Raw genomic sequence first — 15,323 nt, 5'->3', positions numbered from 1 at the left:
TTTTATGGTGCTATGGAATTCTTAGAGCATTAGGCCTATGTGAAACATTTGTATTTTCTATATGTTACATGTGTGTTTTGTTGAAGAAGAAAAAAGTGTAAAACAGAATGCAAGACTTTGGGGAAATTACAACAGTGAATAGTGATGAGGCGCCACCTTCTGTTCGAATGCCCATTTTATTCTGAATAGGCTTAAATATGAAAGAAACGGTTTAAGCAAAACATTTAAATGATCAATTTCCATACATATAGGGAATTCTGAGTGTGTAAAATAAGCAACAATTTTTTGTAGCCATTTCATGATGAGTAGCTAGCCTATGATATCATTTGAGAAATAAATTGTCTATTTTATCGGCATTGTAGCTATACCCTATCACTAGATTTAACTATCAGCACGGGCCATTAAAACTCCAGTTCGATCGAACGTTAAAAAGAAAATCACTTTTCTGTCATCTTTGTCAGGGAGCGATCAGAGGATTCTAAACTGTCGGTACACGATCCGTTCCACCTGCACGATCCGTTTCACGCATGCGTAGTAGACGCAGTAGAAAACGCGCATGCGCAAATGATAATTCTGTTTTGCGACGATTTGACACTGCACGATGTGTTCCACGCATGCGCATATTTGTACCGTTAAACTTTCATTCACTCACAGCTGAGCTGTGTGTGTGTGAGAGAGAGAGAGAGAGAGAGTGTGTGTGAGAGAGAGAGAGAGAGAGAGAGAGTGTGTGTGTGTGTGTGTGTGTGTGTGTGTGTGTGTGTGTGTGTGTGTGTGTGTGTGTGTGTGTGTGTGTGTGTGTGTGTGTGTGTGTGTGTGTGTGTGTGTGTGTGTGTGTGTGTGTGTGTGTGAGAGAGAGTTTTTTTTTTAAACTTAAATAAAGATATTCAAATGTACTTCAGTACTGTCCACCTCTGGTCTCATGTCACTTCTATGTGCACACGCTTCTTTTCAAGTCATATTCATTGTCAGTTTGAAATACTCTATAACGTTTCCCCAGACTTGTTTGTAGTTCTTCATGTAAGTGCAGATAGTCTAGGCAGAAACGCATATTATGGTCCTTATTGTCTTCTGTAAACAACATTGAAGGGATTATTTTCCTCATTTAGATTATATAGATAGCCTATATATTAGCCTATAGACCCATACTAATACAAAATTACTCAATTTAAAAGTTAACTAATATTAGCAGCTTTTAATAAATAAATAAAAATACAAACCGTCTTTGACAATACTGACCTCAGACCAAAACATTAAATTAAGCCTAATACCATACAGCAATGAATCGCAAAGGAGAGTGTGGAGGAAACTGATCATGTATGTTCATGTAACTCCTTTATTGTTTTGGATAGGCAACCACGTAAACACGTCGAAATTTTAAACACAATACAACTAACGTTACACAAATATGCCGCAAGTTGTGCCGCCTGGCCGTCAAGTGTTTCATCGCATGCGCGGTACCGATAGTGTAGGAAAACCGTGACGTTTTCTACTACGTAACTACGCGCATGCGTGAAACGGATCGTGCAGGTGGAACGGATCGTGTACCGACATAAACCTTTAAATCTGAGAAATGCCCTGACGTCATTACGTACACTACGTACGGCGCTCGCTTGATATATATTTATGAACATTGACGTCATCGGTCTCTTCCTGCCTGTGTCCCAACGTGGCTGGCGGTGTAAAACTGGGTTCGCGTTTAAACGAATCCAAAAACATCAGGCAAAATGGTAAGTCGATATATGATCATGTTTAATTTATACATTAATAGTCTTCTAAAGTGTAACATTTTGTTACGATTTAAATGCTCGGATTTACTGAATTTGACTTAACAGAAAGGATGCTGTACACATGCTGAGAAGTGTTTCAGAAGGCTCGTTTTAGTTAAGAAAATTATATGGACAGTTACTGCTGAAAAGAATTGTTAGATGAATTGATTATTTCTAATTCAATGTTTGTTTGTAAAGATATTGTGAACCTATATCATAGATCACTTCACTTTTTACCCACTGTGCTGCTTTGCTTTGTTAGCCTGCTTTTGTCAGCTTCACTGATTCTTGGGTCTGTTTAAATTGTGTCAGCAAAACAGTGAAAACAGACATTGTGTCTTTTGTAATACCTGCCCAAAGTGGCGCGTTGTTCTCCAGTAATGCCTTGGAGATCAAGTATTTTTTGATTTTGCAATTAAAAGGTATGCACAAGATAAGATTTAAAAGAAATATTTAAATATACGCTTGCATAAGGTGATCACTTGATATATCGGTCTTCTAGAATTTAATTCTAAATATCCCCTCATTGATGCCACACTTTTGAGATCACATGGGCTATTAGCCAAGTGTTCAAGTCACTTTAAAAAATATAATAAAGGTGTATCTAAACTCACAAACATTTTACTGATACAACAGCCACTACTTAGAAATTTGTTAGGATTGAGTACTGCAGAGACTTATATGAATGTGTGTATTTCACATGCTGTGATGCAACTATCACATGGCTTTACTGTTACAGTTAAAACCTTCAGTCATTTAGGGTGGTAGGTTGGTCGGTATATCGTCCAAAACCATTAATACTTTTTGGACTGAGTGCCCATTTAGGAAAATATCCTTATTTAAAACTAGAAATGTGCCTTATTTAGTTTTTTACCCATTTTTCACATCCCTAGGTGAACTTCACAGTAGACCAGATCCGTGGCATCATGGACAAGAAGTCTAACATCCGTAACATGTCTGTGATTGCGCACGTTGATCACGGCAAGTCCACTTTAACTGACTCGCTGGTGTCAAAAGCTGGAATCATCGCCTCAGCCCGTGCTGGTGAAACCCGATTCACGGATACAAGGAAGGACGAGCAGGAGCGTTGCATCACCATCAAGTCCACGTGAGTATTAAACATTTTCATTCTAGTCCGTGTGAGTTTTAACGTTTGTTCAATATCATTACATCTAAATGCTGATGTACAAACATTGAGAATTAAATGCATGTGTGCGTTAACACTGAGATATTGATTTCATCACTGTTTGCCCCCACAGTGCCATCTCCTTGTACTATGAGCTCAATGAATATGATATGGCCTTCATTAAGCAATGCAAAGATGGCTTAGGCTTCCTTATTAATCTGATCGACTCCCCTGGGCATGTTGACTTCTCTTCAGAGGTTACAGCTGCACTGCGTGTCACAGATGGAGCATTGGTGGTGGTAGATTGTGTGTCTGGTAAGTACGTAAATTGTCACTGGTTTTAAAATGCTCGTGTTTTGGTAATACTGGACAGTAGGGTAGAAGATATTAGATGACTATGTTGCTTGAATCTGTGGAATTTTTATTGAAATGTCAAAAATCTATGTCCTTGCAGGTGTCTGCGTGCAGACAGAGACTGTGCTCCGACAAGCCATTGGTGAGAGGATAAAGCCAGTATTGATGATGAACAAGATGGACCGTGCACTGCTGGAGCTGCAGCTGGCCCCTGAAGAGCTTTACCAGACCTTCCAGCGCATTGTTGAGAATGTCAATGTGATTATCTCCACCTATGGCGAGGATGAACATGGACCCATGGGCAGCATTATGGTGAGTGCCTCATGGCTCGTTCATGGGGCCTTTAAAAGTTTAAAATAATTTATTATTCTGTGATATCTTTGGGTTGAATTTAAGATTGGCTGTCCTAAATATTTCAATTTTTAACATCCTGCTCTTAGATTGATCCAGTCATTGGCACTGTTGGCTTTGGATCTGGACTGCATGGATGGGCCTTCACTTTGAAGCAGTTTGCTGAGATGTACGTGATGAAGTTTGCAGCCAAAGGTGAAGCCCAGCTGGGACCAGCTGAGCGTTGCAAGAAGGTGGAGGACATGATGAAGAAGCTTTGGGGAGACAGGTGTGAAAGGATGACCCAACAGAACACAACTTAATCTAATGTAGTTTTTATGTAACACTTGTGGCCATTGCTTGCAGGTACTTTGACCCTGCTACTGGCAAGTTCAGCAAGTCTGCCACCTCCCCAGATGGCAAGAGGCTTCCCAGGACTTTTGCTCAACTGATCCTGGACCCTATCTTCAAAGTAATTAATCTACACTGAGTGACAATGTTATATTTGTTATAGAAGCCATTTAATGATGATTTTTAAAATTCTTCACTTTGACCTGATTGTTTTGATGAACGATTTCAGTCTGATATGGCTGTTAACTCTAGATTGATTTGTCTGCCATGTGCATATAGCAATTATATGGAGCTCTAAATTTTCCCATTGTAGGTATTTGATGCTGTCATGAACTTCAAGAAGGAGGAAATTGCTAAACTAATTGAGAAGCTGGACATTAAGCTAGATGTTGAAGACAAGGAGAAGGAGGGCAAGCCCCTGCTAAAGGCTGTGATGCGTCGCTGGCTGCCAGCAGGAGAGGCTTTACTTCAGATGATCACAATCCACCTGCCCTCACCAGTTACTGCACAGAAGTACCGCTGTGAGCTTCTATATGAAGGACCTGGAGATGATGAGGCTGCCATGGGTATGTTGTGCTAGGAACTGCTCACATTTCTCCTAGAGTTAACAATTTAAGGTTGGTTATAGTCCAAATCTTTGGTTTTCTCAGGCATCAAGAACTGCGACTCCAAAGCACCTCTCATGATGTACATCTCTAAGATGGTTCCGACCACTGACAAAGGTCGTTTCTATGCATTTGGTCGTGTCTTTTCTGGCTCTGTGTCCACTGGCCTGAAGGTTCGCATAATGGGGCCAAACTTCACTCCTGGAAAAAAGGAGGATCTTTACATCAAACCCATTCAACGGTTTGTTTTTCAACAAGCTTATTTATTTTTCCTTGGTTTTGTCACAAAAAAGAACTATTAGTTAAGATTGGAAATGACTTGGCTGTTTTTGTCTTTCAGGACCATTCTGATGATGGGCCGCTATGTTGAGCCTATTGAGGATGTGCCCTGTGGTAACATTGTGGGTCTGGTAGGTGTGGATCAGTTTTTGGTAAAGACCGGAACAATCACAACTTTCGAGCAAGCCCACAATATGCGTGTGATGAAGTTCAGTGTCAGTCCTGTGGTGAGAGTGGCAGTAGAGGCAAAGAACCCTGCTGACCTCCCTAAACTGGTGGAAGGGTTGAAGCGTCTTGCCAAGTCAGATCCCATGGTGCAGTGCATCATTGAGGAGTCTGGTGAGCATATCATTGCAGGAGCCGGTGAGCTTCATTTGGAGATTTGTCTGAAGGACCTTGAAGAGGACCATGCCTGCATTCCCCTCAAGGTACCATTGACTTATTTTGAGTTGCACAATTGGAGCAATATAATATCCATACAGTCTTTAATAAGTTGCTGTTTCTGATTTGCAGAAATCGGATCCAGTTGTCTCCTACAGAGAGACTGTCAGTGATGAGTCCAAACAAATGTGCCTTTCTAAGTCCCCAAACAAGCACAATCGTCTCTTCATGAAAGCCCGTCCTCTGTCAGAGGGTCTTCCTGAAGATATTGATAAGGGTGATGTCACTGCCAGGCAGGAGATGAAGGCCCGTGCCCGTTACCTTGCTGATAAGTACGAGTGGGAAGTCACAGAAGCTCGTAAGATCTGGTGCTTTGGCCCTGATGGAACTGGGCCCAACCTCTTGGTGGACGTGACCAAGGGAGTCCAATACTTGAATGAGATCAAGGATAGTGTGGTGGCTGGATTTCAATGGGCCACTAAAGAGGTAAGAAAGCTAATTTAAATGCCACGTTTTTAATCAAGTGTCCTCTCCTGTTTCTTGAAGGCCAAGGCCACCTTCTTAAAGAGTTTTGCTCCTGTACACCTTCCTAGTACGGAGTCCTGAAGTCCTTTATTAGCTGGTGTTTAATTGGGGTTAAATTCTGCTTGAAGATGGCCCTCCTGGAGCGAGACACCCTTGGTTTAGTTGTTTGACTCATAATGCGGTTTATAAAAGTGCTCTGCTTTTTAGGGAGTCTTGTGCGAGGAGAACATGCGTGGGGTTCGTTTTGATGTTCATGACGTGACCCTGCACACTGACGCAATCCACCGTGGTGGTGGCCAGATCATTCCCACAGCTCGCAGAGTGCTTTATGCCTGTCAGCTCACAGCTGAGCCCAGGCTTCTTGAGCCTGTGTACCTGGTGGAGATTCAGGTATGCAAGTGGTCACAAATGAAAGCCTAGTTTTCCTTTTGGTGTTTACCATACTTGTCATAATTGTACAACCTTACTTCCATCCATCTACAGTGCCCAGAGTCAGTTGTTGGTGGAATCTATGGTGTACTGAACAGGAAGCGTGGGCTTGTGTTTGAGGAGTCCCAGGTTATGGGAACACCTATGTTTGTGGTCAAAGCCTACCTGCCGGTCAACGAGTCATTTGGTGAGTGAATCATAAAGACCTTTTTGTTGTTTTCTCTTTTCAATGCATTTTAAGTTACAAAGCCTAATCTGTCAACTTTACACAGGTTTCACAGCTGACCTTCGCTCCAACACATCTGGCCAGGCTTTCCCACAGTGTGTGTTTGACCATTGGCAGATCCTGCCTGGAGACCCCATGGAAGCTAACACTAAGCCTGCCCAGGTTGTGGCTGACACACGAAAACGCAAGGGGCTCAAAGAAGGCATTCCAGCTTTAGACAACTATTTAGACAAATTGTAGACTTGCATTCCTCTTTCTCCCTCATATATAGAGGGACCAGACAAGAACACTAGGAGATTGTTTATATGAACTAAAACATTAAAATGACCATTATTTTTAAGATGTACTAAGTATGCATCTTTATTATGGACCAGCAGGCTAACGGTGGCTTTTCTCAGTTCCTAGTGGAATTTCAAGTTGACGTTTTGTGCTAAAACTCGAATGTAATGAATTGGAAAATGTATATTTAAACTATATGTTTTACAATTTATGTACTGTGTACATAACCTGTATACTAACATGGATATTCTGAACTTGCTGTAATAAAACAACATTAGCAATCTACCTCCAAGTTGGTGTATTTCTGGAAATTTGGAAGCCTTTGACTGCAAAACTGAAATATAAAGCATATTTGATAAGTGATTTAATGTCTCTTTTTTTCTTTGTGGTTAGGCTTTTATATGCTGAAGTGAGAACGTATGCAGGTACAAGGAGTAATCATTTTGTGCATTTATATACTCGGGATTATTATAATACAACTTTCATTTACATTTTAAATTAATGCAGCCCTTCTAGGATTTCAGTCAGGTTCAATTTCATTTGATGCATGGAAATAATATACAATCTTGTCTTAAATAAATGGTTTTAACTTATTCAAAGTACTGCAGTTCTATCCCTCCCAGTTTTTTTTGTTTGTTTTTTTGTGCCATGTAAGAACATGCGGTCTACTTTAAGGTTTATTAGTCAAAGTTGATCGATTGCATGTCAACTTTAACTCCTTTGCCTGCCAAGGCAATCACTTTATTAATACATATTAAATGTCATTGGAACAAGAATAGGCAAATATGACAGTTTCTCTAGTTTCAAAGCAGTCTAACTTGGTGGGCAAAAATACCTAGACTTTCAAGAAGAAACCCAAGATTTGACACTTTGTTCAGTAAAGACCAAGTCAAAAGACCATTCTACTAAAGTTTTGCAAAAGCTACTGCCCCTTAAAATTGTTAGTATTAGTTGTGTATTCTGCATAAATTGATCCATTGTGACCCAACCTAGGGGTGCAGACTTTAATTAAACATACAGAAACAAGACAAGGACATATTTACAGAGCTTACAAGGTAAGCATTGGTACATTCAAGAAGCTGTTTCCTGTTCATCTTCCTTATATCAACATCTCAAGAAAATATGCTAATTCTGTAACGGAAATGTGTCCAGTATTTCACTGGTCAATACTTTAGAGATTTTATACATAGTGGCATTGTGAATGCAAGTGCTCTTGTGGTTTATCGCTATTAACAAGATGGGCAACTATGGTAAAACAAACATCTACTGTTCACACTCCCATCAAATAAATCAAGTTCCACCTCTATCAAGTGGTGCAGGCCACTCAAAACGGGTACATAACAGTCAATTTTACACTGATTTGTAGTCTTTATCAAGATGTAGTGTACTTTCCCCAAACTTGCTGTTACATCTGGAGCTGAAGTGCATCAGTGCGATTTGAAGGACTGATCATCATTGAACAATCAAGGGTCAAACATGGGACCAAAAGAAACACCGCTTGTCAACATTCGAATAAACAGACAAATGGAAGAAAGTTGCCTTCTATAGAGTTACTGAACTGTACCTGTAGTAGATCATTGCAATGACTAAATTCAGCTATTTGTTCATTAATTAGCAATGACATTGGCTGGTCATAACATCGAAGTGGTACTATGAGGTGCTACTTGGGATGAAACAGAAACTGTACCCTAAGTACACTTTGAAGGACTGAATTCTCATGCTTCAAATCTTAAAAACAAAATCAGAAATGAGAGATCAGTATTTGGTCGCCGGTCTACATAGAGACCAGTGAATTGGCCACAAAATGCAATGCAAGAGTCCTCAATCATGAGATGATTCTGCTTGGTCATTATGTGTAGAAGATGACCTCTGGGATTTGTCCATCCTCTACGGAAGTGCCATTGTTGTTGCCTGCAGCGTAGCAGAATGTAAAGCAGGTCTTGGTACCAGTAGCGGGGGCTTCGTGTGTGACTTTACGCATCCCCTTGGTCCCATAATGAGAGTCTGGTCCCTGCAAAAGCATGAACCCATCAAAAGTTAATTTCAAAATTCATGAAATATGAATGACTAAATTAAGTATATTATGAATTATTCTTTGTAATTAAGCTTATTCTTCAGTAACAGAGGGGTTTAAGGGTGCAGTCAAGAACTTAAGCAATATATAAAGCACAACTCAAACAGAAATCAAACCAAACACAGCAAATTCACTTGACAAACTTGAACTCAATGCAAAATATGCTTCGGGACATCATTCATCCACATGCCAACACCCCTTCACGCAGATTCCTATTGAAATTACTGGATTTCGACATAATGAACCATGATTTGATGTCGGTGGCATGTGGCATTTACAATAGCATAATTGCATATAAATTACCTAAAAGCTAATAGACAAGCAAACTCTAATTCTGAGACTGTTTTACCTTGAGGGTGGCGCAGGCAATGTAGTTGACGCTAGGTAGAATTTCCACAGGCTCCTTGAACATGACTCTGAAGGTACTGGCTGTTCCATCGCAGCTGAAGCCTGTGTCGTTCTGACCGAGAACTGTGTTGCTGTCTGTATGTATGATCTACATTAGAGGAAAACATGCACTGTTACCACTTGCCTACCACTACATTTTCACACTTCTGAGTACAAAACTTTAAGCACAAAAATCAGCTTGTAGCATAAAATCTGCTTTTTTTATTGAAGCCTATTCTAGCCAAGAACCAAGAATTCATGGACTTGGAATCAAAATGATTGAAATTGCCTGCTTCTCACCTGGATGTTGACCTGATAGTCAGTTGGACCATGTATGGACCCATAGAGCCCAAATCCCACCACAAATATTCTGCGGTTCACCGAAAACCTGCGCACAACAGTTATTAGCATTTCCCCTATATCAGATAAATAAAATGGGTAGAATCAACTTCACATGTTCCCTTTCAACATTACTTTTTCAGTCGATGGTTTTAAAAACACACGCTTACCGGATGCGGTCACTGGTTCCGCTGTAGCCCCAGCGGCTCTCCACCTGACTGAAACGTGTAATGCTGCACTCTTTCCCGCGGAGGCAACAGCGAGGCCGGTCAATAAACTCCACATGTGGTTTCGGATTGACCGTAAAATGCAGGAACAAACTCACCACCTCCCGGTCTGTGAGTATACCAGACTGAGCCGGACCTATCGCACACATTCACAAGGTTTAGTGCTATGGCAACTCAGGAATTCTGTTAGCTTAGACCGGTGGTCGGCAACCTTTCGCATTTGAAGGTAATCATTCCTCATAGTAACACAGCTTGTTTTAAGTTAGGAGTTATGAATAATATTAAAGTGTTAGAATTAAACTGCGCAAGTCAATGAAAGCACGCAAAAATTTCAGACAGTGTGCAAGGACCTTTACTGACTGACAGCTTGTTCCGCTGTACAGTCAATGCTATAAATTTCAGAGATATTCAACCAAGTATATTGAATCCTATTAAACATTCAACAAATTAAATTGACTGATGCATGTGGAAACTCTGTTCATGTGTACCTGGTCACTTCATGTTTTCTTTGATCGCATAGCTATCTAATCGTGAAAAAAGAGGGCATTTTTTCATATTACAGATGAAACTGGACAAAATGCATCTGATTGTTGAAGGCACAAATATACATTTTACTCCTCCTAACATGGTAAAAACTAAATGTGCGAGAGCTTGTTATAACGGCTAACGGTACTCTGATATGACAGCGCTACTGCAGCACGCATCGGCGCAACTGCCACAAATCCACACCGATCCCTTATACTGTTATACATGCGTTTTTTTCTCAACTTTACATTCATTTAAAACATAACTGACTGTTTACGTGAATACTCGCCAAGACCGGCATTTTGACATTATTTTGTGTGTACTTGACTGTTTAAGTGCAATAAGGCAGCGAAACTGAACTTAAGATGGCTTTATGTGCGCGCACTTTGGGGTGAGCACAAAATCTGTGGAATGAGTAAAATTATGCGCAATTTGCACAATCCCACAGCAAATTCAAGCCCTGCAACACCAACAATATTCATCCAGAGCAAATGAAACGAGTGAGTGAGGGAAGGAAGGCGGGTTTGTGCGTCAACTCGCTTTGACGGAGAGATGAGAGAGCGAGAAAGCGCAGCTGGTATCTTGTATCTATTCTGTTGAAAATTACACATTGGAAAATTACACGTTTCAGATACAGAAGATTTCAGTATCGATATAAAAAAAAATCTATATTTTTGACAACACTACATCGAACTTAGTTTATTGTTTCAGATGCCTTTTTAAAATACTACCGTACAATTGAAAAATGTATATATTACATAGTTTAATCAGCCAAAGTGCCTAGTAACAGTGACTGCGTTACACGGGTTGGCGGGTGTTAATGTCAAGCCCTGGGGTAGTGACACTAAATTATCTTACCATTGCTGATGATGCTCTCTCTCCAATTGGGGTCTTTGATCTCGAAATAAGCTAATGATCAATACAATGAACCTCGGCTCATATCTTGCTTTCTTTGACGTTTAAATTTGCATATAGCGTGGGAATTAAAGATAAGATTTATATTCTTTTTGCGGTGACACATTTATGTTGCCAAGTGTAAATGGAACAGTTTTAACAAAACGAATAGCTATCCGATCAGTTAAAACGCATGAATTATCAGGAATAGGCCCATTGGAAATCTGTTCTTCAAAGTCTAATTTAAACCTGAAAGCAAACAAACTAAAGGAATTTGACAAATGTAAAAAAAATTTATGAAAGGTTCCGTGATATTTCTATGTTAGCCATTATGAATGTGTAAAATATGTTTGTGTATTCATACATGGGAGGGGGTGGGGGTGATTTACTAAGAAACTTAAAAATGGCACTTCATGACAAAAAGGTTGCCGACCCCTGGCTTAGACTGTCAAGTGAAATACTGCAGATCCACTTTTCAGAAAAGCGTTCAGGAAATTTTGTATCAGAATGTAATAATTGGCACAATACAAATACTTTTATTAGTTGGTAAACCGACATCAAGGTAAAACCAATGGAAATTACCTGCCGCAAACTCTTCAATAGTCATGAGCGGGAAGCGAATAAGGGAAAGCGCTTTTCCCAACACTCTACGCTTGTTCTCCGGCGTGGGCTGTAACTGTTGCCTTTGGGCCTCAGCGTCCGCCCAACGAACCGCTGCCACGAAGAGACGCACTTCCCGCACACCCAGCGTGTCTCTCTCCAGGACTGCCATGAGCGTGTCTGCACAGGAGGGAACATGAAACTCACTTTTCTGATTGTATTTTGTTGTGATATTTTGAGCAGTTGATACTTAAGAGCAATACCAAGGTCAATATCTGTGAAGCCCTCGGCGGCAAGTGCATCAGCCGTGTTCTTGTCGATATTTTCTAAGCAGAGACTAGCCAGCTGGGGCTCGTCAAAAAGCCGTGCCTGAAAGCAAAATGAACCATGTTTTCATGTAATCTATAATAGATTGTGCACAAAAAGCAGACAACAAACACACTCAGTAAGCTCCAGGCTCTGTTTGCTAGAAATTGAAAGGGAGCTGTCAAACATGGGAACTCAAGACGGCAGAGAGAACCAACTTGAAACAAAGGTGGCGTTCGATATGTCAGTTCCAGTGTGAACATGAAACCGGACACAAGAAGCCCCTGTGATTACCTGGGTAAGCAACATAAACGCATTGTCAGCACGTAGATTTTTCTTCAAGAATTCGACGCAGTGGGCCTCGAGTGCAGGTACTGCGTACTTTTTGGCTGTGTACAGTGTGGTCATAACGGTCTCTGGTCCAATTTGCACTTCATCCGAGTATAAAAATCTGTATTTGCAAAAGGGAAAAAAACAATTATAGACTGACAGATTCACAGAAAGACATATAACAAAGCTATCAGACATACAGATAGATAAGAGTCAAAACGATAGACTATATCGATCAGAACATTGGGCTGACAGATATAAATAGACTGATAGTGATACATATATTGATCCGTGTTTAATAGTGGTATGAGACTACTTCTGTCCACAGTGTCTATTTTAAAATTCTGGTTCATTTTCCCTTGACAAACATTTACCATGGTAATGATTTCCACCAAAATATCATAGTTATAGCCAACACAATCGCTTAAAACTAAAAACTAACAAAGAATCCAAAAGCTGCTCGCACTGTTGTAGTAGGAGATTAGTGGCAAAAGTAACTAACTGTGTGATATATCAGTGGAAACCACTGGTGTATTATTATGCCATGATAAATGTTTGTAAGGGTCTGCCGACTGCAGTTAAATGACAGAGGGCACCTGAAGGACGTTACGACAACAGGGGTCAACACACAGAAGAGCAGGACAGAGCATTAAGCGTGCAGCGAAGCATTACGCGGCCCATTCTTACTTGAGAAGGGCTAGAAATGCAGCCGGTTCCACATCTGGCAGTTCAATTTCGGTCGACGTTGTTGCCATGCCACCGTTGAACATGGCATCAAAGACGGCACTTCCCACAGCGAGAGCAAATCTGCGAAGAGCAACGGGATCGGGCTGTAAACACGGCCATTTGAGGATTAAATATGGATTTATCCTCGCCGTAATAAATGCTTTAATTTATTAATCGAGCGGGAGAGTTTGGCATAAGCTTTTTTATAGCAATATACAAAATAAGATTCTAATAAAACATATAAACATACCGCTATTCATCCCTACCTGTGCGCTGGAATGCGCTGCACTCCCATTCCCTTCCCAACCAAAAAATGGACGTCACTTAGCACTTCGTTGTTAAACAAAAATGCAAACCTTTCTTTCACTGTACTTTTTGTCGCTTGCCAGTTGTAGACCGGCTCTCGATAAACCAAAACCGAAGCCGGGCTGCTGGGAAGCGAGGGCACGGCGGCGGACGCGTCTGCGGTAGACGCGGATGAGGATGATGATGATGATGATGTCGCCGCCGTCATGTTTGACGCAGCGCCTGAAGTCGCTCCGCTTTGACCGACCGGCTGCCGGGAAGGGTTCTGTGCGCTCGGCGTGCTCCTCACCGCAGACTCGGCGCCTCCGCCGTTTTCAGGCCCTGACTGGGGGTTCGAGTTCCCCGCGCTCCGGTTGATCCCCCCGGATGCACCCATTGATCCCCCGTTGCTCGCGGGTGAAGAATGGGCGCTGTTGCTCGGCGGTGCATTACCAAGAGGCCCCGAATTAGACAAGTTTAGACACGAGGATCGGCTATTGCTTTCACCCGCAGCCATCTTGGATGGTGAACACTGCAGGCTTTGCTGGAATAAACATACACAACAGCGCATAACCAGAAATACTGGCCAAATGACTGCCTTCCCACGAGAGACTTGAACATCACCGAGACCCTTTTAATTAGCTTGGCCTTCCTGACTATAATTAATTTTAGCCTCTCTTCATGCTTAGGATGTGACAGTTTTATTCTCTAGCTGACGCTTTGTTGGAGAGGAGAGGGGGCAGATGTTCGTGGAAATTTTACATTCTAGGAAGTGCATAATGTGGAAAGTGGCATGAGAGCAACTTTTCCCACATGTCAAAAATTAAGTGTTTTAATTCAATTGAACCACATAAGAAGAATAACTGATTACAGTAACTAAAACGATATTAATAGATTTTGCCAATTTTTTAATATTATTCTTATAATCAATGAATATGATTTTTTTTCTTTTATATAATTTATTATGAGAATACCTATATGGTCCCACAGTAATGGAAAACCTGGGAATATATGAATTTTAAATTGTGATTTAGGTAACATCTTGACGTTTCTTTTATAATAAAATATATTCTGACTTTGCTTTTCATTTTGTTCTTTGTTTAGTGTAAAATCTTACTGCAAACCAGTGTAATAATATCACATAACAGGAATTTACAAGTTCACTTTTTTTGTAATGGCAATGCTACAATTATAATTATATTTGTTTATAGTTTTCTTTTTCTTTCTTCTTTTTTTGCTTTCAGTGACTTTTCAGATACTAAATAGGCTATACAATCTTCTATAATCTATAATAACATTAAATATATTTCTTGTTTCTTCCAAACAATTTTTCTTAAATATTAAGGCAGGCGCATTAAAGGTCAAAGAACAACATTTATGAATTGTGTGTGGCACAAACTCTTCATTTTACAAAATCTCTGCTTAGAGATAATTACCTGTGTAATTTTTGGCCAAATTAAAGATACAATGTGTACGCATCTGTATATGTGGTGCATGCAGAATTTAAAAGGTCATTCAAACATTTGAAATACATTTGTATTAAAATAGAAAAACTGTAGAATGGAATTTAGAGCTTTGAAAATTTAAAGGTGAATCCACTTAAGGGAAAGAAAAGCTAAGTGCATTCTAAAACTCAAAATAATAAGGATAATAATCTATCTAGAACACATAATAATATTGGTATGCCCCTTTACTTTAATGGGTTGAAATCTGATGTTTATTATAAAAGGTTTTGTTTTGAGGATGGTACTAGACATTGGAGTTTTTTTAAACATGTTGCTACCTAAGCATGTAGATGTATTCTAAGAATTCTGAGAAATAATTTCAACTACTGATTCTAATTTATTTTGGAAGAATTTAATGAGTATTAATGAGTTGATCTCCCCCTCCTTCTCACAATTTGCTTCATCACATGAGGTTATGATGTTTTTCTGAATGAGCTGCACAATTCTGAAAATTGAGAATGTTTATTAACATGT

At 40.2% G+C, this 15,323-nt stretch overlaps 2 protein-coding genes across 5 annotated transcripts; one reads left to right on the top strand and one right to left on the bottom strand.

The window, feature by feature from the left end:
* Positions 1 to 1,586: 1,586 nt before the first annotated feature.
* On the top strand, positions 1,587 to 7,014 carry LOC306988818 (elongation factor 2b-like). Its single transcript, XM_079593965.1, has 13 exons — positions 1,587 to 1,727; positions 2,660 to 2,874; positions 3,026 to 3,207; positions 3,347 to 3,558; positions 3,687 to 3,865; positions 3,943 to 4,048; positions 4,241 to 4,493; positions 4,578 to 4,773; positions 4,873 to 5,239; positions 5,325 to 5,678; positions 5,925 to 6,107; positions 6,201 to 6,333; positions 6,419 to 7,014. Exons 1-13 carry the CDS (start codon positions 1,725 to 1,727, stop codon positions 6,610 to 6,612), a joined length of 2,577 nt encoding a protein of 858 aa, XP_079450091.1. The 5' UTR covers positions 1,587 to 1,724; the 3' UTR covers positions 6,613 to 7,014.
* Positions 7,015 to 7,293: 279 nt separating this feature from the next.
* Positions 7,294 to 14,125, bottom strand: btbd2a (BTB (POZ) domain containing 2a). 4 transcript variants are annotated; one of them, XM_079593532.1, is made up of 9 exons: positions 13,416 to 14,118; positions 13,021 to 13,140; positions 12,298 to 12,454; positions 11,961 to 12,066; positions 11,680 to 11,877; positions 9,622 to 9,814; positions 9,413 to 9,500; positions 9,075 to 9,221; positions 7,294 to 8,662 (listed from the first exon to the last, which is right to left on the bottom strand). In XM_079593532.1, exons 1-9 carry the CDS (start codon positions 13,913 to 13,915, stop codon positions 8,501 to 8,503), a joined length of 1,671 nt encoding a protein of 556 aa, XP_079449658.1. In that variant the 5' UTR covers positions 13,916 to 14,118; the 3' UTR covers positions 7,294 to 8,500. The 4 variants fall into 4 exon arrangements, with proteins under 4 accessions (XP_079449658.1, XP_079449656.1, XP_079449659.1 ...); XM_079593530.1 differs by having other exon boundaries at positions 13,326 to 14,057; XM_079593533.1 differs by lacking the exon at positions 13,021 to 13,140 and having other exon boundaries at positions 13,416 to 14,125.
* Between the last annotated feature and the right edge of the window lie 1,198 nt (positions 14,126 to 15,323).

Source organism: Phoxinus phoxinus, assembly GCF_949152265.1.
Source record: "Phoxinus phoxinus genome assembly, chromosome: 20".
Lineage (NCBI taxonomy): Eukaryota > Metazoa > Chordata > Actinopteri > Cypriniformes > Leuciscidae > Phoxinus > Phoxinus phoxinus.
This window is presented reverse-complemented; position numbering and strand designations above follow the sequence as displayed.